This window comes from Populus alba, chromosome 2 (assembly GCF_005239225.2).
Source record: "Populus alba chromosome 2, ASM523922v2, whole genome shotgun sequence".
Taxonomy (NCBI): domain Eukaryota; kingdom Viridiplantae; phylum Streptophyta; class Magnoliopsida; order Malpighiales; family Salicaceae; genus Populus; species Populus alba.
This window is the reverse complement of record NC_133285.1, coordinates 18,557,716-18,579,104: the sequence shown is the minus strand read 5'-3', so window position 1 is coordinate 18,579,104 and position 21,389 is coordinate 18,557,716. Positions and strand designations below refer to the sequence as shown.

General features: G+C 35.0%; 3 protein-coding genes across 3 annotated transcripts; 2 read left to right on the top strand and 1 right to left on the bottom strand.

Moving 5' to 3' along the window:
* Positions 1-735: 735 nt before the first annotated feature.
* On the top strand, positions 736-2,639 carry LOC118044132 (GDSL esterase/lipase At1g54790). Its single transcript, XM_035052291.2, has 5 exons — positions 736-1,020; positions 1,100-1,300; positions 1,381-1,547; positions 1,957-2,227; positions 2,318-2,639. Exons 1-5 carry the CDS (start codon positions 780-782, stop codon positions 2,605-2,607), a joined length of 1,170 nt encoding a protein of 389 aa, XP_034908182.1. The 5' UTR covers positions 736-779; the 3' UTR covers positions 2,608-2,639.
* A 2,442-nt stretch (positions 2,640-5,081) lies between these two features.
* Positions 5,082-9,650, top strand: LOC118044133 (protoheme IX farnesyltransferase, mitochondrial). Its single transcript, XM_035052292.2, has 7 exons — positions 5,082-5,512; positions 5,855-5,987; positions 6,579-6,716; positions 6,807-6,940; positions 7,653-7,778; positions 8,121-8,224; positions 9,041-9,650. The coding sequence occupies exons 1-7, from the start codon at positions 5,175-5,177 to the stop codon at positions 9,412-9,414; spliced, it is 1,347 nt and encodes a 448-aa protein (XP_034908183.1). The 5' UTR covers positions 5,082-5,174; the 3' UTR covers positions 9,415-9,650.
* Positions 9,651-12,036: 2,386 nt separating this feature from the next.
* On the bottom strand, positions 12,037-14,685 carry LOC118044134 (histone-binding protein MSI1). Its single transcript, XM_035052293.2, has 6 exons — positions 14,130-14,685; positions 13,695-14,021; positions 13,416-13,568; positions 12,898-13,022; positions 12,623-12,718; positions 12,037-12,458 (listed from the first exon to the last, which is right to left on the bottom strand). Exons 1-6 carry the CDS (start codon positions 14,472-14,474, stop codon positions 12,230-12,232), a joined length of 1,275 nt encoding a protein of 424 aa, XP_034908184.1. The 5' UTR covers positions 14,475-14,685; the 3' UTR covers positions 12,037-12,229.
* Positions 14,686-21,389: the final 6,704 nt, after the last annotated feature.

Here is a 21,389-nt window from a genome sequence, read left to right as displayed (position 1 = left end):
TCTTCCTCAATGACAACTTTTTTTCTTTAAGCCGGAATTCAACGACCTCTTCTCTTTTCTCCACCCAAAAAAGACTAAAAAAAAGAGAAAATTAAAGTTTGGTATCAAAATATATTTTTTAAAAAATATAGAAACTAATTACTTAATAGATTAAAAAAACGAGGAACGAAAATGAACTTTTAAAACAAATTTAAAATCCGTCATCTTTGTTACCCCTTTTTTTCGCTTTAATCCTCTTTTTTTCAACTAAACCTTCCTTCCCTAAAAAAAACATATAATTGGGTGTTGATTTGGGATTAAAAGAGCTTAATTGTGAAAAAGAAAACGTTTAAGGATTAAAATAAAAATTGAGCCTAGCATGACCACTACTTTGAATTTTTTTAGAGAGGCTTTACTCATGCATATTTGTGTGGCGTAGAGTATTTTTTTAAAAATATATATATATATATATATATATATATAATTTTTAATTTTTTTTATATAAGCATTTTAAATTTATAAATTAATAATAATAAAATCAATTTAAAATAAGGTAACATACATTTTTAAAAAAACATCTAAAAACATAAATTATCACGTTTCCAAACACCTACCTCAAGGAAAAAAAAAAAAAAGAGAATGAGGCAAGATATGGGTCATTATATGTATCTTTCACGACAAATTTGCTGTCTTCGCTTTTCAGCAAAGTCTAAGTCGGAGCAATTTGAGTATAATATAATATAAAGATCTGTGCACTTTTCTGATTGGCAATTATAGCTTCTGATCCCTTGCAAATTGCCATGGCTCTTAAGTTTTCTGCCATCTTTACATTAGTGGCCTTCATTTTCTCATTCCTGCCTACTGTTATTATCCCTTTGAAATTCAGCTATCCTGCCGTTTTCAATTTCGGCGATTCAAATTCAGACACCGGTGGTCTAGTTGCCGGTCTTGCCTTTCCCGTTGGGCCTCCCAATGGACAAACCTACTTCCAGCAGCCACAAGGGCGGTTCTGCGACGGCCGGTTGATCATCGATTTTTTAAGTAATGCATTTATCTCATCATCAACTTCTTGCTTCTTACATCTTTAATCCCCTACAATCGCATGCGCTTATTTTTGCAGTGGATGCCATGGACAGACAGTTTCTGAATCCATATTTGGATTCTGTGGGAGCTCCTAACTTTCAGAAGGGGTGTAACTTTGCAACAGGAGGATCTACTATACTTCCTGCAAATGCTGCTTCGACATCTCCCTTTTCACTTGGAGTTCAGGTGGCTCAGTTCGTCCGATTCAGGGACAGAGTTCTTCAATTGCTAGCCGAGGGTACTTTCGAGATCTTTCGACTGATTTTTAGCTTGTGCAGAGAATGCTTTTCGCTAATGGAGATATCTTAATTGTTCTAGACAAGGAATTTCAGAAGTTCCTCCCTCTAGAAGATTGTTTCATGCAAGGCCTTTACATGTTCGACATGGGTCAGAATGATATCGACGGCGCGTTTTATTCGAAATCAGAGGGCCAAGTGATAGCCTCTTTTCCAACCATTTTATCGGAGTTTGAAGCTGGAATCAAGGTTGTAATCCTTCATTCTGTTTGTTTGTTTTTTTTTTTTTTCAAAATAGTACTTGGAAGAATAGCTTATCGCCGCACTAATTTTTTTATCAAAGAACCATCTCAACCTAATAGTTTAAACTGTTAAGTAAGGTTCTAAGATATGATTTATATTATTTTTTAACACATCCCCTTAAGTAAAAGTTCTTTGGTCTTGAAACTTGCACAGGTTTACATTACTTGTGTTTAATTTTTATTAAATAAATAGAGATGGTGAGATTCGAACTCGTAACCGTTTGGTTATTAAAGCTCTGATACCATGTTAAAAAACCATCTCAACCCAATAACTTAAGCTGTTAAATAAGATCCCAAGATATGATTTATATTATTCGCTAACACTTTTATGTTCTGTAATTTTTGGTGTTCTACAGAGACTATATGCCACCGGTGCCCGGAATTTCTGGGTTCATAATATAGGACCTCTTGGCTGCTTGCCTAGAATCATTGCAACATTTGGGAAAAACCCATCAAAGCTTGACCAGCCTGTATGTGTTGATTCACATAACCGAGCAGCTAATGTTTTCAACTCACAACTGCTTGATCTTTGCACAAAGTTTCAGGGGCAATTCCCAGATGCGAATGTCACTTATGTAGACATTTTCTCAATAAAAATGAAACTCATTTCAGATTTTTCACAATATGGTAAGTAATAAGTTGTAGTTGGTTTCACTCAATCTCCCCACAACATTACCTTTTCATGCACTTGCAAAATCTGATGAACAATGCATCCAGGATTCAAACATTCGCTAGCAGCTTGCTGTGGATATGGCGGGCCGCCATTGAATTTTGACAACAGAATTGCTTGCGGTCAAACCAAGGTTCTTAATGGCAGCACAGTGACTGGGAGCCCTTGCAACGACACAGCTGAATATGTTAATTGGGATGGAAATCATTATACAGAAGCTGCAAATCGATATGTTTCGGAGCAAATATTGGCAGGAAATTACTCCAACCAATTGCCTCTCTCAATAAATACTCCTGCTCTTACAACATCCATGTTCGTCGACTCCAAACTATTATAATAAAGGATAATTGCAAAAAAAAAAAAAAAAAACTCCACTAGTTTTTTGAAGAAGACGTTAGTAACTGTAATCTCTGGATGATCTTCATACCCAAGACGACTCCTCCTGTCACAGCATCAATTCTGAAGAGAAGAAGAGAAGTTAGCTAGAGTGATGCTTTGAATTTAAACAAATGACCGTTGCCATGAAAACAAAAATGATGAAATGAATGTACCCTGTGATTCAGGAGATTCCAGCATCTCGTCTCTTCTCTCTCTCTCTCTCTCTCTCTCTCTCTCTCTCTCTCTCTCATGTTATTTTTCATTTTTTCTATCCTTCGGAGGAATACCTTTTCCTTCCACCCAAGTTTCTTCTATAATAGCTCCATCTAACTTTTCTATAGTTCCTCCTGGATTTAATCCAAGTTTGAACTCTAATTATCCAACTCGCTCCAATTGATACCAGAGCAGATCTTTGAACTCATAAGATAGCCTCTGATACAAGGTCCCAAGATCTTAAGAAGTTAGAGGATTCTCTAGAATAAGCTAACAAGGAGCAGTTCCTTAGAAGGTTATGGTCAGAAACTAGAAAACACCAGGTCCAATCTCATTAGGAAACCAGGTTGTTACATGGAATGATTATGTTGAGGCTATATTATAGATTTGGTGGCCAAAAAGATCCTTTAGAAGAGCTCAAAGACTTGAAACATGAGGGTGACTTAGAGACCTATATCCAGGATTTTGATATGCTTTGGAATAGAGCTGAGATTATTGAGAAAACAGGCTTTGGTTTTCTTTTTGTTTTTTTTTTGATTAACCTGGGGTGTTCGGGCCAGCTTGCGCGCACCACGACTAATCCCCAGGGCCTAACTGAACACCCTGCAAGCCCAGAAGGCAGGTAAGTCACCGCGGGAATGGCAGGAAGGTATACAAAGGGGTTCCAACCCGTGCGGTATAGAGAGGGAACAAACGCCTCCCCCACTAGCAGAACCCCCATGTACATGGGTGAGCTTGGGAGTCGAACCCAGGCAACTGAGGAGACTTCTGTCTCCCCAGCCGCTGGGCTGGGACCTCCCGCTCCTTTGGTTTTCTTTTTGGGAGGGTTGGAAGTGGATATAAAAAATTTGGTGAAAATGTTTGACCTCAAGACCTTGTATCAAGCTTACGAGATTAGCTAAAAGATATGAAAACCTGATATTAGCGAGATTAGCTCAATGGTCAAGGATTAAAACAGGAAAAAAAGAATCAGTACAAAAAACTCCAAAAAAAAATAAGCATCAGCAAACCAACCTTCTAACCTTGCGGGCCAAATCGTACAAACATGATAACGAAGGGAAATAAAAAAAATTATAAAAGTTAATTTTTAAACAAATTAAATATTAAAGGATAAAAAAAAAATCTCAAAGATATGACCTAAAATAAAAGATTCAATTTAATTTGGGCTAATTCGTCAAGCGTGTGGTCGTGTGGTCTAAGTTATAAGGTCAGGAAAATTTTATAACAAAAAAAACAAAATAAAACTCAATTTTTTAAATTCAAATCTAAAGTTTGGGTGAACAAGCAATATGACTTTAAAGAAAAACCATTGTTATACAAAATACATTCACCCTAGTCCCAACAATCCAATTGTTTTAATTAAAAAATAATATAAAGAAACAAAATAAATTCGGGTTAATCTTTAAAACTTGTATTCTAGATATGAGATCAAGATGAACTCAATAAAAAAACAAGCCTGAAAAAACTTATGAAGTTAAATCCCTAGTCAACAAAATATAGAAAGATAAAATAAAAAAATCATTGAAAAAAAAGGATAAAAAAATAAATAGTAATATAAAAAATAAAGATCAAATTTGACATAGAAATAAACTAAAACTAAAAGTTGATGGATACAATTAAAAAATAATTTCAATTAAAAAAAGATAAAAAAAAAATAAGAATTAAATTTGATATAAAAGCTAAATAAAATATAATACTAATAAATAAAATTAAAAAAAATCAATAAAAAAAAAATTAAACTGAAAAATTGCAACGAGCCTATTCCAATGCTTTCGTGAAAGCCACTTGGTGTTCCAATAATGCATCACGTGCTGCCTGAAAAGCACACATGCATCAGCTTATTTGCCATGCTAATATACTCTTGTACTTATATTTTTTTTAATTTCACTTTTAGTCTTTTTAACACTTAATTATTTTAATCCAGCCTAATTTTGTTTTTTTTAACAAATCCAAGCATCAATCGATTGCTAAAATTTTCCGTTGATATTTTTTTATGTTTTTTAATTTTAATTTTGCAGTATAATGCAATGCAATGGAGTCCAGTTTTGTAGAACATGAGAAATTTTGTAAACACCGCAGATCATGTGAACAAATTATTTTCTACAGGGGCTTATTTGCAGAGTTTGTGGAAACAGAGGGGGTCAAATTTGAGGGTAAGGAAAGAATTAAACGACATGTCGTTTGGGAAAGAACGAGCTTTTCCTTGGTGTATTCAAGCGATGAATCTTCTCGCCAATTTGTTGTTACAGAAGACAGCAGCTGGTTTTCCAAAAGAGAAAGAAAAGTCAGTCCCAACATTCCCCATCTGCCAAGATGTGGAGAAATACCTGCAAGCTGTTATCAAACCCTAATTATAATCATAATCATAATCATCTGAAATCCTCCTATTATTCCTCATCCAATTTCAATGCTGTCTTTGGATGGGCACCATCACTAGCAACTCACTATTGCTCATACCCATCCTCAGCCACTTCTGGTCCCTTAAAATTAGGGATTTCAAGTCACAAATCCGATGGAATTCGATCCTTTTCCTCAAGTTCTGCTGCCGGCCCTGCAGTTGTTGATCATCTGTCCCCGTCTCTGGCTTCGGCCGTGCAGTTGGGTCGCCACTACACTCGATGCTATTGGGAGCTCTCCAAAGCTCGCCTGAGGTCAGCTCTCTCTTTGCATGTTATATATGCCCAATTAATAATATTGTTCTACAACACATGTTTTAGGTTTAATCCATGTAATATTATCACATTCATGGGTTGGTGGTTTAGTCCACAGCAGTGATATTTGAAGATCCAATCTTACTAATATATATCACGAAGGTGAAGTTATTGTAAAATCCATTCTATAAATTCTAAAAGTTGATAATTTCTTAAGCCATGTCAAACCTTTTTTTTTTTTTTTTTGGGGGGGGGCGGCGGCGGTTTATATATAAATTTCTGTATCTAAATTGATAATGACCTCAACTCAAGCATGTATTTTACAAAATTTTGAGGCGACAGCATGTTAGTTGTGGCGACTTCTGGAACGGGATATGTCCTGGGGAGTGCTGGGAGTGCCGTTGATTTGGCTGGACTTTGTTGGACTTGTGCTGGTACTATGATGGTTGCTTCATCTGCTAATTCTCTTAATCAGGTTCTTTTTTCGCTACTTTCTCTTCAAATTTCTGCTTTCATCATTCATTTTGATGCCATTTTTTTTTTAATTTAGATTATCAAAATCGAAATTAATTATATCAGAAGCAATTAAAGCCCAACTAATACTATAGGGTATGGAGTGGTTCATGAAAGAAAGAAAGTGAGGCTCTTTTTTTTTTTGGTGACTTCTGTTAATTAGAGCATTCAGTATTACATGCCTGGCATATATAAAGTTTAACACCCAATTTGCTAAACCATTTCTGTTTGTGATCTTCTTTTCCTTCCTTTCTTTCTTTCTTTATTGGGATTAGGGTTTGGAGTTTGCCGTCATTTTTCTTAGTTGTCCTAGTGTAGGAAAGGGGAGGAAAAAAAAGAACTAAAAGAGAATTGTTTAAATTATGGGGTTAGTAAGAGCTCAACTGGAAGTGAAAGTGTACTGACTATATTAACCCATTTCCTTGGTTAATCTTGTATGGAGACTTAGTGTTGATTGCTGATAACATCATGGAACTTTAGCTCTCTTTTCACGTTTCAGCTAGACATTATTTTTTATAATCCTGCTAAGCTATTTTGTCTTTCATGGTGACAGGTTTTTGAGAAGAATAACGATGCCAAAATGAAAAGAACAAGGCTAAGACCATTACCTTCAAGGCGCTTGACAATACCTCATGCCCTCACCTGGGCATCTTCTGTTGGGGTAGCTGGCGCTGCTATACTAGCTTGCAAGGTGGCCACATAGATACACTTACCTACCCTTATGTAATTTCCTTTGAGAATAGTAACTAATGTTGCAGCTTCCATGACAAGGTTGTTGCAGGCTAATATGTTGGCAGCTGGGCTTGGAGTTTCCAATCTCATCCTCTATGCATTTGTCTATACACCACTGAAGCAGATTCACCCAGTCAACACATGGGTTGGGGCTGTTGTTGGTGCTATTCCACCACTTCTAGGGTAATTTTGTCCTCTTGTTTTTAATTTTCTTTTTCAAAGCATGTGGTTCTCTCAGAAACTTTTATAAGCACCTTTATTGATGGCTCCAAAAGTCTATGGCTTCCTCAATTTCTATATAAATGCTGTTGTCTGAGTAAATTTCCATATCTATTGTTGAAGCCTAAGACTGGGCTTCACCTAATCCATCAGGATTGCTCCCATAGCCTGGGCTGCATCCATAAGGATAACTAGGTCATTTGTTGACTGCATCAGGCTCAGCCTTAAGCCTCAGGGATCTGGGAAGTTCTAAAGATGGAGTCTAGTCATAGGCACTTATAAGCACTGCTTTTAGCAGAGAATCTTGGTTATGATTTAGAACATATGCAGCCTCTAATAGACTATGCTTTGAGTCTAGTTGCCTTGGTAATGATCTCATAACAATCCAAAATGAATAAGTCGCTTGAAATGAAACACACCTTGATGTTGCCCATAAGTGAAGAAATAATAAACAAGTTTTTTCTGTGAATATGCCTGAGGCAAGCAGCTAATTGGAACACATTCTAAGATGAAAGGGAAGAGATTGGACAGTTGTGGAAAGAGTTGCCAATCAGTAGTGGAGCTTCTCTCCTATCACCCCTAGGAAGATACAGAGAGAGATTGTTATTTATAAATGGAAAACACCTCAGTATTTTTATCTCCACTGAGAATATTGATTTCTTTTCTGATTTTTCAGGTGGGCTGCAGCTTCTGGCGAGGTTTCACTAAACTCCATGATTCTCCCTGCTGCTCTGTATTTTTGGCAAATACCCCATTTTATGGCCCTCGCATATCTTTGTCGCAGTGATTATGCTGCTGGAGGGTATGCTCCATGATCTTAAAGTACTTGTCTATGAAAGCAATCTATTGCCAATTTTAGTATAAAACCGCAGATGAAACTGTTCCCGGATCCATAATTTTCAACTTTCCTGCACTTTTGTGATTTTGATTTTGTAACTTGCAACTTGTCACTGCACATACCAAGTTTTAGAAAGAAATAGCTGTTGGGGATGTAGAAATTGTTTACACAGGAGTTGTCAAGATGGATTATTTAGGGGAAGATGGGTCCTTTGGGCTTGTGACTGGTGGTCCCAGACTCTTCGATGACATTTACTTGTCTTTTCCCTTATTTCCTCAATTTGTTTTCCATTTGTGGCATTTTCAGGTTCAAGATGTTCTCTCTTGCTGATGCTTCTGGTCGGAGAACTGCTGCAGTAGCACTGAGGAACTGCCTGTATCTGGTTCCATTGGGTTTTTTAGCCTGTGATTGTAAGTTCTAGTCAACTGAAGTGAAAAGACTTGTCTTCCCTTTTTGGTTGTGTCTTCTTATGTTCCTCCATTAAAAGATTCCCTAATGTTTGCAAGTGTAATGCAATCTTTCACATCAGTCATCAATGATTTTCTTTTCATTGTTTAACCTTTTAACTTCAAGTTTTTCCATCTTTTGTGATATCACTAGCATATTGAGAGTTATTTGGTTGACTGACTGTCAGGTTCATCCTATAACCCGATTTATGACTTTCTATGGTTATCATGTATCAAAATGCATGTTGGTGAACTTCATGGGATAGTTAGATATGTGATATCTTCAGGTTTCATGGTTTACGTTGAGGTTTACTTAAAGAGTGGGTATTGTTATAATGTTCACATAATACATAGTATTGAATTGGTTGTTCTATATGCCCAATCACATGCAAGGGGCAAATGGCTGTTTGTGGTAACAGCTGTCCTCAGAGAACTTTACATGTGGTTGATGTTGCATGACTTATTTTATGATTTCAGATATGCACAGTTGTTGACCATATTAACCATGTATACAGATGAATTTTAAGGTTCTATCCGTAATAGAATCAACTGCGCTAATGTGATTTTAAAGTTAACTTGGGATGCTTAATGAGTTTTGCCTAAAGTTTTCTTCCTTGACTTGTGCTGCATTACTGCATTGTTGAATAAATTTTATCCATTGAGTTTGGTTGCCAAGGACTGGCTTTCTGTTCTACCACTGTGGTGTGAATTAATGTATTTTTGTGGAGCATGTTTGGATACTGCCTGGGGATTTGAACTAATAATTGAACATGTTCGCAGGGGGTGTGACGTCCAGTTGGTTTTGTCTTGAATCATCACTTCTTACTCTAGCAATAAGTGCCCTAGCATTTTCATTCTATCTGAATCGAACAACACAGAATGCAAGGAGGATGTTTCATGCCAGCCTTTTGTACCTTCCTGTATTCATGTCCGGGCTACTTTTCCACCGTGTCTCCGATAATCAACAATGCATTTCCGAAGACAGTTTAGGTAGGATTACTGAGCTGGAACCTGTAGTGCAGGGCAGGGAAAACCTCAAGCATGGGAACCAGGAAACAAATTCCGCAATTGGCAAGCAAGCACGTGCACCTGTAGCATATGCTTCCGCAGCACCATTTCCTTTTCTTCCTGCACCTTCATACGCAACTTCCTAAGTTGTGGGTTTTGTGGATTTTGTATTAATTCAATAATAAGCAGGAAGGCAACCGGAAAGGTTTTATCCTGCGTCTGCTTCAGCATTCTTTTGAGTTGATTTCCTCTTCTTTAATGTGGGATTTTTGTATTTTGCTTTTTTCTCATCCTTTTAGTGGGTGGATTATTTTAAATTTTATGTTCAAAGTTAGGATCCATTCATTTGAAAGAATTGATTAAATATATCTTTTTATGTACCTATAGCTGTTTTATTGGATTTGAATTCATATCAATCCATATTGATTGTCTGCCTCCATTCATAATCTTTCTAGCAAATGTCTTTTTTTTTTTTTTTTTTTGGTTGGTTATAGAGCTTCCAAATCTTTTTTGCAGTAGATCTAGACCCTTTCCTTTCTTTCTTGTTTCACGGCATTTGTTGCCTTGGAACAGGAGAGTATAGGTGTGGACCAGCGTTTTTGGCGTGACGCCAGGCCTAGTTTTTTTTTTTTTTTTTTTTTTATTATTATTAAGAAAAAGGATTTCTATTAAGGTGCCACAAAAACATTTTAGAAAAGAAAAAAAAATTGACTCGGTTATAAACTCAACTGGATTAAATAAGTTGATTTTATTTTAATTAGAATAACAAAATAAACAATGACAATAAATATATCAATTTTTGGAAAAAAATAATCAAGATAACTTAAGGAAATTTTTTTTTAAAAAAATAAATAAATAATGGAGCTTAGTTCTCATCATGAAAAGATGAAATGAGATAAAAAAAAAATCTAAAAAATCAACTTTGATCAACCCAAGTTAGTATAATAAATTTATAACCACAGTAATCAGAGTCAAGCCAGTCTTGATTATCTTGTCAAACTCGCGGTTCAGACCATGAGATCGGACTAACTCAATAAAAAAAATTAAAATCACAATGCCCATTTTTCTTAAAAAAAATTGTTTGTTCACATCAACTTTTCAAATTTGTAACCTGAATCATTAGACCTGAAGCACTCAATTTGCAAAAACTATAAAGTTCAATTCTAATCAATCAAATATTAAAGGTTGAAATTGAAAAAAATAATTGCAATTATACAAAAGGATTAAAAACAAAACAAAAAATAAGGAGAATAAATATCAAAATTAAAATACAAAATAAACTTTATATTTAAACAAATGCTAAAATAGAAAAGAAAAATAACTTTCAAAAAAAAAAATCAAAAGAATGAGAATCAAATTAGTATTAATAATATACTATAAATTTAGATTGAATGATGAAATTGAAAACAAATAAAATTTTTATGAAAGGACCAAGAAAAAAAAATAGAAATCAAAAGAATATGAATCAAATTATTAAAAAATAATGTCGGATTGAAATTGAAGGATGAAATTAATAACAAATAAAACTTTTACAAAAAAATCAAGAAGAAAAAATTAGAAATCAAAATAATAAGGACTTAAATTGAAATACTAATAATAAAATGACAAAACTATCCACCCACCGCTAACACGTAATGCCCCCAAAAAAGAGGACACAACAATGCTTCCAATGACATAGTGAAATGTAGGTTTTGGCTATCAAGAAATTCCACATGTGCTTGTTGAAACACGCAGGGCGTCCCACATTGGCACGTGTTGTGCACACACTAGCCACCTTTTACTTTTTTATTTTTTATATTTGATTAAATATCAAATTACCTCCAACTAACCTGAAAAAAGTGAAAATAACCATTTTAAAAATATAAAAAAGCCCCTCGAGATCATTTTTATTTTTATTTATTTTAATGACATTTTGGTCATTTCACTATGTATTTTTTTTATTATTATTTTTATATTTAGTCAAATACTAAATTGTCTCTTAGCTTATCTAATAATTACAAAAAACCACTATGAAAAGATAATAATAAAAAAAAAAACCTCACTAAGGGCATTTTTACCTTTTTTTTTTTTTAAGCCTTTTAGTTTTTTTACTATATTAAAAAAAAAATCCCGGATGAATCATTTAATAACTAGTGAGTCACGTTAAAAAATCTAAATAGTATCAATATCAAGGTATTTGATTGTTTTTTTTTTTTTGTTTGAACGAAGATACCATTGTAGTATTGTACTGTTTGAATGAACAGTATGTGTCTATGGTATTTTTCAATCAATGAACAATTAGCTTTTGTTAATGGGCTTCCACTTCGGGTTCTGATCTCAAAACCACCCACAGCAGCATCAGACTCCCCAGAGCACCGGTGGTCGGCTTCTCAACAGAGAGCAGTTCGATTCAAACCATCACACATGAAGATTCAGCACAAAATTTCGGTCACAGCAGCTTCCAAATATGCACGGTGTTCGTTTTGTGTACTATTATTAGATTTAAGCTGAAGAAAGATGTTCATGTTGTAGTCATTGTGCCAAAGCAGAACTCAAAAGGCTTTTTTTCCAGGACCTGAGAAGAAGGTTCAAACTTAGTTTCCAGTATTAAGAACTTAAGTCGATGGAAAATGGAGTCTTTAACATAATTCACATGAAGAGACTAGAAAGAACAGCTGATTGACTGGAACTCCCAAGGTTAAATGATTTTCTCCAGCAGTAGCTTCATTTTTAAAACCAGATGACCTGGCGCAAAACTGCAGCAAACCATCCTCCAAACTCCACAAACAGAGCAAAAATTTTCTAAGATAATAATGCTATAAATGGGTCATTACACATCAGTTCGGCATCTTCAAAAGAGAGCATACACAGACGATCTATTGGAGGCCAACCAAATAAAGAGAAAAAGTCTAAAATACCAAAAGACCCTACAAGTACACCCCTTGTGTGATTGATAATATACTCTGAAAGCCTGGAAATACACTAGGAATCTTTAGTAGATTCATCTGCTGGTATATCATCTTCATCATGGTAGATATTCTCTGCCATCTGCCATATTTGAAGAATGTTATCTTCAGCTACACTAGCAATAACCCAATCATCACATGGGTTCCACGAAAAATCTGATATTTTACTCGTGTGACCACCATGAATGAAAAGCAATTCTGGTGGGCCATCTTCAGCATCCTCAGGTGTCTGCTCAATATCAATCCTGCAAAGGAAGCCTCACGTCAAATAAAGTTGATGTAGCTCAAAACAATCCTCACTTAGTCTTGTCTTATCAAAAAAATGCTCAAAGCAATCCTCAAATCTGGCAATCAGTAAACTTAAGAAATATCTCAATTAGCAGGTCACTGGGTTTCTTCATGGACAAACCTGCTAAGATCCCAGATCATGAGCCTTCTTCCAAGGCAACAAGAAGCTAAGATAGTCTCATTCTTGGGATTCCATCCGACTTGGAAAACCTCCTCCCTGTAGTCCATCACAGAAAAAATAAAGTACAGAAGATATTAAATAGTAAGTGTTTAGGTGAACAAGATGTAAATGCATCCATGCTGCATGTGAGGGTACTTGTACACATTACACACACTACACACTGATAAATGCCCAGAAGAGAATTGAAGAATGCCCCAGATGGGGAAGATGCTTACTTGTGACAGTTAAAGGTGTGAAGTGCAGTATTGATCTTCCGTATGTCAAATAACTTGACAGTCTTATCAGTAGATCCCGTGGCAACAATCCATTCATTGAAAGGATTAAAAGCCAAGCAGTTAACCTAAGACAACATCACGGAGTAAAACTTATCAATTAAACTAAAAAAGAAATATAAACTTCGTGCCATGTCAACACTGGAACAAAGCATGGTTTTTATAGTAAAAAACAAGTACTCGTCAGCTTTCTAAGCAACAAAAACATGCATACGTAGGAGAAATCTTTGTGAGAAACATGAGGTCACCTACAACATGTCATATGAAACCTTCTGATTATTGTAAGACGCAAGTCAAGATTTTTTAGCAATCAATAGGACGATTAGACACATCACTTCACATGGAACATGTCAAGTCAACAGGCTTCAGATGGTAGATGGATAAGGAAAAAAGCCAAGTCTCAGCCACTGAACAATGAGTGTATTAGTTCTCTGAGGAATCACAAAACAGTTATCGAATACCTCACTCTGGTGAGCAACAACAGAATGGACAGGCTTGGTCACAGACGGAGTTCGGAGATCCCATATAAGCAGGTATTGATCATCCCCAACAGAACCAAACAAGTGTTCATGTCTCAAATGCCATGCTACATCTTCTACAACACCTTCATGAACCTATTAGACCGCAGTAAGCTTTTTAATCATCATATATATATAAGAACTTAAGCTTTATTTGTCAATAAATTTTGAATTGCACAAGTGGAAACATTACACAGTGAGCAAATGGGCATGTATACCAACCTTAAAGATTTGCGTAGCATCAAGGGACTTGTTCTTGGGAGTGGCATTAATGTCCCACAGGCAAATCTGGGCATCATCAGAACCACTAAGCAAATAACCTTCTTTAAACTTACTCCAAGACAAACCATAGCCTTCAGTGTTGTGACCCCTCAATCTCAAATCGGGGGTGCATGCACCATCAAGAGGAGGCTTAGATGGGTGCTTGCTATAGTCAAAGACATAAACTTCAGCACTAACAGTCTTGGTAGCTATCATAAATGGGTTTTGTGGCATATACCGTGCCCTATTCACCTCCCCATCATGATTTATTTGCTGAATTATTTGCACCTTCAGAATTAAAAATTAAACACACCAACCAGTAACTAAATTAATTAATTAATTAATTCTGAGAAAGAAATAAGAAATAAATAAAATTGAAAACCAAAAGGAGAGAACCTTGCCATTGGCGGCGCCAAAGCCACCAAAATCGGAGCGGTCGTCGTCGTAGTGGCGGGCGTCGTTCTCGGCATCATCGAGAGGAAGCTGGACCTGGGCGAGCATAAGATAGTTAGGCTCGTTTTCGGAGGTGTGGGTACCAAGAATCATCTTTTGGACGGAGTAGTCCTTGCCAGGGGGCTCATCACGGTCTGGAAGCCATTCGACGGTGAGAGAAGGCCATTCGAGGGCATGAGTGATGACAAGATCGTAGAGGAAAGGAGTGTTCTTTTTCCATATCTTGTACTCTTCGTTTATCAATCGTTCCTCTATCTCTCCCCTCATTTCCTCTTCGTCTTTTCCCATCACCCCCTTCGATTCGGATTTGATTCACTCCTCTTTCTAGGGTTTCTTTCGTTTTGATTTAGGGATTTCTTTCTTTCTTTCTTTTCTGAGGGGGGGGGTGGTAACTTAATTCATTCCCGCCAAAAGATTATCTATATAGCAAAAGAAAAACAAACCCTAGCGCCAAGCCCGGGAGGTTTATAAGAGTACACGAGTGAGCGGTGAGCGAATGACTAACAGAATCGATTGATTACCTCGAAATTGTTGGGTGTACGTAACTGCTATACTATTTCTTTTTTATACATTAAAACAAAAACAACTAAATCAGCTGATTCTTTCACTTTCACCGCAGTATAAAAATGAAATTATTCTTATTAAAATAACTTTTTAAACATGTAGTTAGGTAAGATTTTTTTTTATGAGATATATTTGGCATTAAAAAAATAATTTGGGACAAAATAATTTTAGGCTGTCCTTCAGGGCATAAAATTTTGACATTTGAATTGGAGTTTTCTTTTATCTTTTCAAAAATAAATAAATAGTGAAGATGTAATCATGCTCCTAAAGGAAAATATAATTGTGTTTAGAGGCTTCTCCATCCTTTTTTTTTATTGAAACAGTGAAAATACAAAATTACCCTAAGTTTTAACAAAAAACAAAGCTACATGTAGATGTGTTTTTGTTTTTTCATATGATTTTATTGTAAATATTAGATGAGGTCAAAGGTAATTGGGTATTTATATGTATATAAAGTATTATTTATATTCTGAAATGGTTGATGCGTGCTGAGCACGTGCCAACAAGTGGGTGTCACTCTTGCCCTTTAGGTGACGCGTGCGATCCTAAAACATAATCAAACGCTACCTTCCAGGGCGGCGTTCAATACGCCTCACTGCCCCAGGTATAGAGATGAGACACGTGTGCCGAGGTGGCTTATAGAGGAGCTCTGGTCGATGGTTTTTCTCTCCCTCCCTCTCTCCCATCTTTCCTCTTAGAAAATCATGTTGCTCATTGCTAAAAAAGAAAGAAAAAAAAAAACCAAGAAGGTTTGGATGTTTTTCTATTAAGTTAACTTTGGTTCTTATTTTTTTTATTGTAATGTATTTAGCCTTCATTTGTTTGTTGAGTTAATTTTTTTTTTAATTTAATCTCTTTACAATTGATTTTTGTATCAGATTTCATCATCATTCTTTTAATTATAGTGTATCTAGTCTTAAATCATTTATCAAGTTTTTTTTTTTCAATTTTAACCATTTGCACTTGGTTTCTATATTAGATTTAGTCATTATTCTTTTAATTATAATGTATTTGGTCTTGAATCCTTTATTGAATTGATTTGTCTTTGAATTTCATCCCTTAACATTTTATTTTTATATCAAATATCGTCCTTATTTTTTGTGTTGTTATTTTTAGTTGTTCTTATCCTTTTCTACATTGAAATTGTTTTTCAATTTCATTTCTTATGATTTAGTTTTATTTTATTTTTGAAATTTAGTTCTCTTTCTTTTTAAATCTATATTTTTTAAATTGTTCTTTTAAAATTTACATTTTTAAAATCATTTTTTTATAATTATTTTTTCAAGTTCATCTCTAATTATTTTGGTTGGTTATGAGTTTTACATTGTTATTTTTTTCAGGTTTGACTTTTATGTTGTGATCCGGTCTCATGATCCATATTATAAAATTCTAAAGGTTGGACCAGGTTAGCTTCAATTATTTTTCATTATTTTTTTTTAAAAAAATCATTCACCATCATCGTGTTTGTTGGAAATTGATATTCTTTGTTTTTGTTTTTTGTTTTGTTTTGGATTCATTTGTTAATTTGAATTTTTTTCAATTTTGACCTTCAATTCAAGATTTTTATTTGTCTTCTTAATTTTTATCTTTGCAGATGAGGTCTTTATTTTCTTAGTTGCTATTTCTTTATCCTTCATTTTTTTATTTCACCATTCGACATTTTCAATTACTGGGATTTGATCTTCTAGGTTTTTCCCATTGTTTATAAGCCCTGCCCAGGAGTCAATTCAGGACAATGATCGGGTGACGAGTCAAACGGGTTGACTCGATTTAACCTAAGCCAATCAAACCTTTTTGTTTTATAAGAAAAAAAAATAATAATCAAAATGATACCATTTTGAAAACAAAAATGAAAATAGTTAATGGTTTTTTACCCTGTTTTGATTGGATTTTTCTCGACCTAACTGAATCATGGGTCAACCTGGGTTTTTGATAAGCTTACACTTGGTCAATTTTCCCCTAATTTCTTTTGAAGCTCGGCCCGATCACGGGTCAAGCTGTTGGGTCGAGCCAAGTTTTAAAATAGTTTTTTTCTGGATGTGATGCTTTTAGTTTAGTTAGTGCTTAAGGCCATGAGTTTGAAAAGTTTACATGGGTTGATATCATTTTCTTTCCCAATTATATCATTCACAGTTATTTGTTTTTAAAAAGGATCTTTGTTTATCCGGATGGCCTAGGTTTCTTAGATTTTAAGAAAATACATTTTGGTACCTAACTTCATTTTTCTTTTCTTTTTTTAGCCTTTTTTAAAGGAGAGAGAGGGAGTTGTTAGATTCCGACTTAGATAGAGAAAATTACCATTGGAAAAGATTACGACAACCAAAATGGTTGTTTTTTCTTTTTGTGTTAAAAGGTTCCATATGATAAAGGGTTACATTTAGGTGTTTTTTTTTACCTTAAAAACACGTAAAAAAATATATCTGAGCTTGGGAATAATTTTTGTTTCAAGTGGATTTCAGGTTTTGAGGTGGTTTTTTGGGTTTTTGATGGGATTGGTTTAACAAGGTCTTTATGGTGTTTTCTAGGTGTTTTTGGTCCAAATAGGTTGAAAATGGGTTTTTGGGTGAAAAAATAAAAGACCCTGTTTTTCCGACCATTGGATTGCACAAGGGATTTGTCGTCTACTAATGTGTGTTAGACATGTTTGTCATACCTAAATAACGTGGATCTGGTATATTTGCTATACCCAAGTAACGTGGATTGGTTTATTAGGTCTGACATGTTTGCTATACCCAAGACACCTAGACTTAGTGTCAGCCAAGTACAAAGTAACATAAGTGTGACATGTTTTCCAGACCTCAAACGCCTAGACTTGGCGATAGCAAAGTCCAAATTGCATGGACTTGGCAGGCAACCAAGTCCACATAACATGGATCTAGGATGTTCGTTATACCCAAAACACCTAGACTTGGTGCTAGCCAAGTCCAAAATGCATGGACTTAGTCAATTAGTCAAGTCCATAGTAATGTGGATCTAATATATTTGCCAAACCTAAGTTTACGTAGGTTAGACATGTTTGCCAAACCTAAGGAACCAAGCCAAGTCTAAAGTATGAACTTAACAATCAACTAAGTCCACATGATATGGGTCTGACATGGTTGCCAAACCCAAAGCTCCTGGACTTAGTGCACAAACAAGTCCACAATGTGTGGACTTGGCAAGACAACCAAGTCCAAAGTATATGGACTTGCAGTCAGCCAAGTCCACATGACATGGGTCTAGCATGCTTGCTAGATTCAAGGCCTATTGACTTGGCAGACAGCCAAGTCCAGATTGTGTAGCCTTGGTAGTCAGCTAAGTTTAAGTAGTATGGGTCTGACATGTTTATCAGACCTAAGATGTCTAGATTTGGCGATAATCCAAGTTTAAAGTGCATGGACTTGGCAGTCAACCAAGCACAAAGCAACATAGGTCTAGCATGCATGCTAACCTAAGGTGTCTGAACTTGGCAATCAACAAAGTCCAAAGTAACGCGGGTCTAGCATGTTTGCCACGCTTAGAGTTTCTGGACTCGGCAAACAACGTGGATCTTGCATATTTGTCAAACCTAAAATGCTTGGACTTAGCAGACTGTCAAATCCAAAGTAACGTGGGTCTGGCATGTTCACCAGACCCAAGATGTGTGGACTTGGTGGCCAGCCAATTCCAAAGTTCGTGGACTTGGTAATTAGCCAAGTCCAAAGTTCGTGGGTCTAGCATGTTCGTTAAACCAAAGATGATTGGACTTGGTGAACTGTCAAGTACAAAATATATGGACTTGATGTTCAGCGAAGTCCAGATTAACGTGGTTCTAACATGTTTGTCAAATTCAAGTAACACATAAGTCATGCATGTTTACTAGACCTAAGATGTCTGCCAGGTCCAAAATACATGAACTTGGTAATTAGCCAAGTCCATATGACATGGGTATAGCATATTTTCCAGACCCAAAACACCTGGACTTGGTGCACATATAAGTCTAAAGTGCATGGACTTGGCATGACAACCAAGTCCTTAAAAACACCTAAAAAACATATCTTAGGAAGAATTTTTGTTTTGGTTGGATTTCAAGTTTTGGGTGGTTTATTTGGTTTTTAGCCGTCATGGATTGGTTTAACAAGGTCTATGGGTGTTTTTCTAGGTGTTTTGGGTTAAAAATAGGTTGAAAATTAGTTTTCAGTGAAAAAAATAAAAGACCATGTTTTCCTACTACCGTAGTGGCCGAATTCTAGGTTATGCAAGCAACACATCATCTACTAATATAGGTCTGACATATTTGCCAGACCAAAGTAACGTGGATTGGTTTATTGGGTCTGGAATGTTTGGCAGGCCCAAGTAACGTGGGCCTATTATGTTTTCCAAACCCAAGGTGTCTGAACTTGGTGCCTATCAAGTTTAAAGTAACATGGGTGTGACATGTTTGTCATACCTAAGGCGCCTGCACTTAGCATCTGCCAAGTCCAAAGTAAACATGTTAGACCCGGGATGTCTGGACTTGGCGATTAGCCAATTCCAAAGTGTATGCCAAGTCCACATAATATGGGTCTAGTATGTTCACCGAACTCAAAACGCTTGAACTTGGCAGACCATCAAGTCCAAAGTATGTGGACTTGGGCGATAAACTAAGTCCATAGTAATGTGGACCTGACATGTTTGTCAAACCCAAGTAGCGTGGATTTGGCACGTTTTTCATACCCATATAACGTGGGTTGTACATGTTAGCCAGATCCAAGTAACGTGGGTCTGACATGTTTATTAGACCCAAGGTGTCTTGATTTGTGGATTTGATGTCAGCCAAGTCCAAAGTAACATAGATTTAACATGTTTGCTAGTCCTAAGATATTTGGACTTGGCAGACAGCCAAGTCTAAAGTTTGTGGACTTGGCAGTCTGTCAAGTCCAAATAATATAGGTGTGGCATGTTTACTAAACCTAATGTGCCTCGACTTGGAGAATAGCCAAGTCCAAAGTATATGGACTTGGTAAACAGTCATGTCATATTGCTTTCCATGTTTACATAAATTTACTTGATAATGGCTAATTTTTTATAGCAAATTAAAGTGACTAGCATGTTATAGTTACCTTTCATTAACTTTGGTTTCGATACTATTAGTTTCTTCAATCTTAGAAGATTTTTTTTTCCACTAATGTTTATTAATTTTTTTTTATTGCAAATGCCTGCTATACTACACAACTCAGTAAATACTAGTATATTAGCCCGTGCTCTACTGCGGGTTGAATCATTAAAAAAAAATATTAAAAGCTCAAAGAATTGTTTTAATAGTGTTATTAAACCTAAACAAATTGGTTAATTTTGAAACCTTCTGACTCAACTCTTTATCTAACTCAAGTTTTTAATTAAATTGTGTAAGAGCTTGCTTGACTTAAATCGATCAATTTTATAGATTCAAATGCAACCTTGATAATCGATAAAAACATGACTTAACTTTTTTAAAAAAGTTCAAGATGATAATTGTTTTAAATTTTTTTTGAGACAATGACAAATTGGATCGACCTCGCCCCCCCTCCCTCTCTTGACTTGGGTCATGGACTCTATTGGGTTTAATAAATTTTTGTATAATTTTTTTATTTAATTATATAATAAAAATAGATTCTCACAAATTGAGCACTAACATAACAATAGACATTTCTTTGATACAATTATCCCTAGAAATGCAAACAAAAATCAATAACGCAATCCATTTCCCAACTAATCCAATATTAAATGATGAAATTGGAAATTTTTTAAGAAAAATTAAAAGATCAAAAAAAGAAGAAACATATCCTTTCAGTGGGTAAACTCGTCAAACTTGTGAATGGGGTAAGTCGGGCTATCACGTCAAACCTGTGAACTGAGTTATAGATTCCACTAAGAATATAATTTGTTTTTTTTTTACAATCTATTTTTTATTCAACTATATGATAACTAAAATAGATGATTGTGATATTAAACAATAACTCAATATAGAGATTTTTTTTAGATCACAATAACCTCATAAAAGACGAAACAAAACTAATTATGAAACTAAATTCTCAATTAACCCAGTATCTAAGGATAAAAGTAAACTAATTTTAAAAGGTTGAACTTGTCAGACCCGCGAACCAAGTCAACCAGCCAAATCTATGAATAGGTGCATGGACTTTATATGGTTTAATAACATAACTTCTTTTTAAAACTATTTTTTTTAACTATATAAGAAAAAAAATAGACAATAAAAAATTCAAGTTTAAATAGTAAAAACAGACACCTAATTGAACTCATGAACCAGGGCAACTCGAGTTACACTAGCAAACCCACAAACCATGCAAACCTTATAAAAAGGTAAAATAAAAGGAAATAAATTATGAAGTCAAATTCTCAACCATCCCAACATTAAAAGATGAAATTGACAAAAACAAATTTTAAAAAAAATCATAACAAAAATTTAAAAACATAATAATAATAATAATAATAAAAACAAAGAAAGAAAGCATAACATTGTGGATTACTATTGTCATTCATAAAGCAATATGTGTATGTGAACAACAATATGTCTGAATAACATGACTTTTCTCTAAAACAATTTTTTTTAACTATATGAGAAAAAAACAAGCTATAAAAAAATTCAAGTTCAATTAAAAAAAAAAACAACCTACCAAACTCGTAAATTAGGACAACTTG

What these genes read in the sequence shown, in the direction of transcription:
- LOC118044132 (XM_035052291.2), top strand. Translation starts at nt 780, where the DNA reads ATGGCTCTTAAGTTTTCTGCCATCTTTACATTAGTGGCCTTCATTTTC. An exon ending in TCTTCAATTGCTAGCCGAGG is followed by an intron (nt 1,301 to 1,380) that starts GTACTTTCGAGA and finishes TAATTGTTCTAG; the next exon opens with ACAAGGAATTTCAGAAGTTC. An exon ending in TTCAGATTTTTCACAATATG is followed by an intron (nt 2,228 to 2,317) that starts GTAAGTAATAAG and finishes CAATGCATCCAG; the next exon opens with GATTCAAACATTCGCTAGCA.
- LOC118044134 (XM_035052293.2), bottom strand. Translation starts at nt 14,474, where the DNA reads ATGGGAAAAGACGAAGAGGAAATGAGGGGAGAGATAGAGGAACGATTG. An exon ending in ATGCTACGCAAATCTTTAAG is followed by an intron (nt 13,569 to 13,694) that starts GTTGGTATACAT and finishes GCGGTCTAATAG; the next exon opens with GTTCATGAAGGTGTTGTAGA. An exon ending in ATGATCTGGGATCTTAGCAG is followed by an intron (nt 12,459 to 12,622) that starts GTTTGTCCATGA and finishes CTTCCTTTGCAG; the next exon opens with GATTGATATTGAGCAGACAC.
- LOC118044133 (XM_035052292.2), top strand. Translation starts at nt 5,175, where the DNA reads ATGTGGAGAAATACCTGCAAGCTGTTATCAAACCCTAATTATAATCAT. An exon ending in CTCTCCAAAGCTCGCCTGAG is followed by an intron (nt 5,513 to 5,854) that starts GTCAGCTCTCTC and finishes TTGAGGCGACAG; the next exon opens with CATGTTAGTTGTGGCGACTT. An exon ending in AGTGATTATGCTGCTGGAGG is followed by an intron (nt 7,779 to 8,120) that starts GTATGCTCCATG and finishes TGGCATTTTCAG; the next exon opens with GTTCAAGATGTTCTCTCTTG.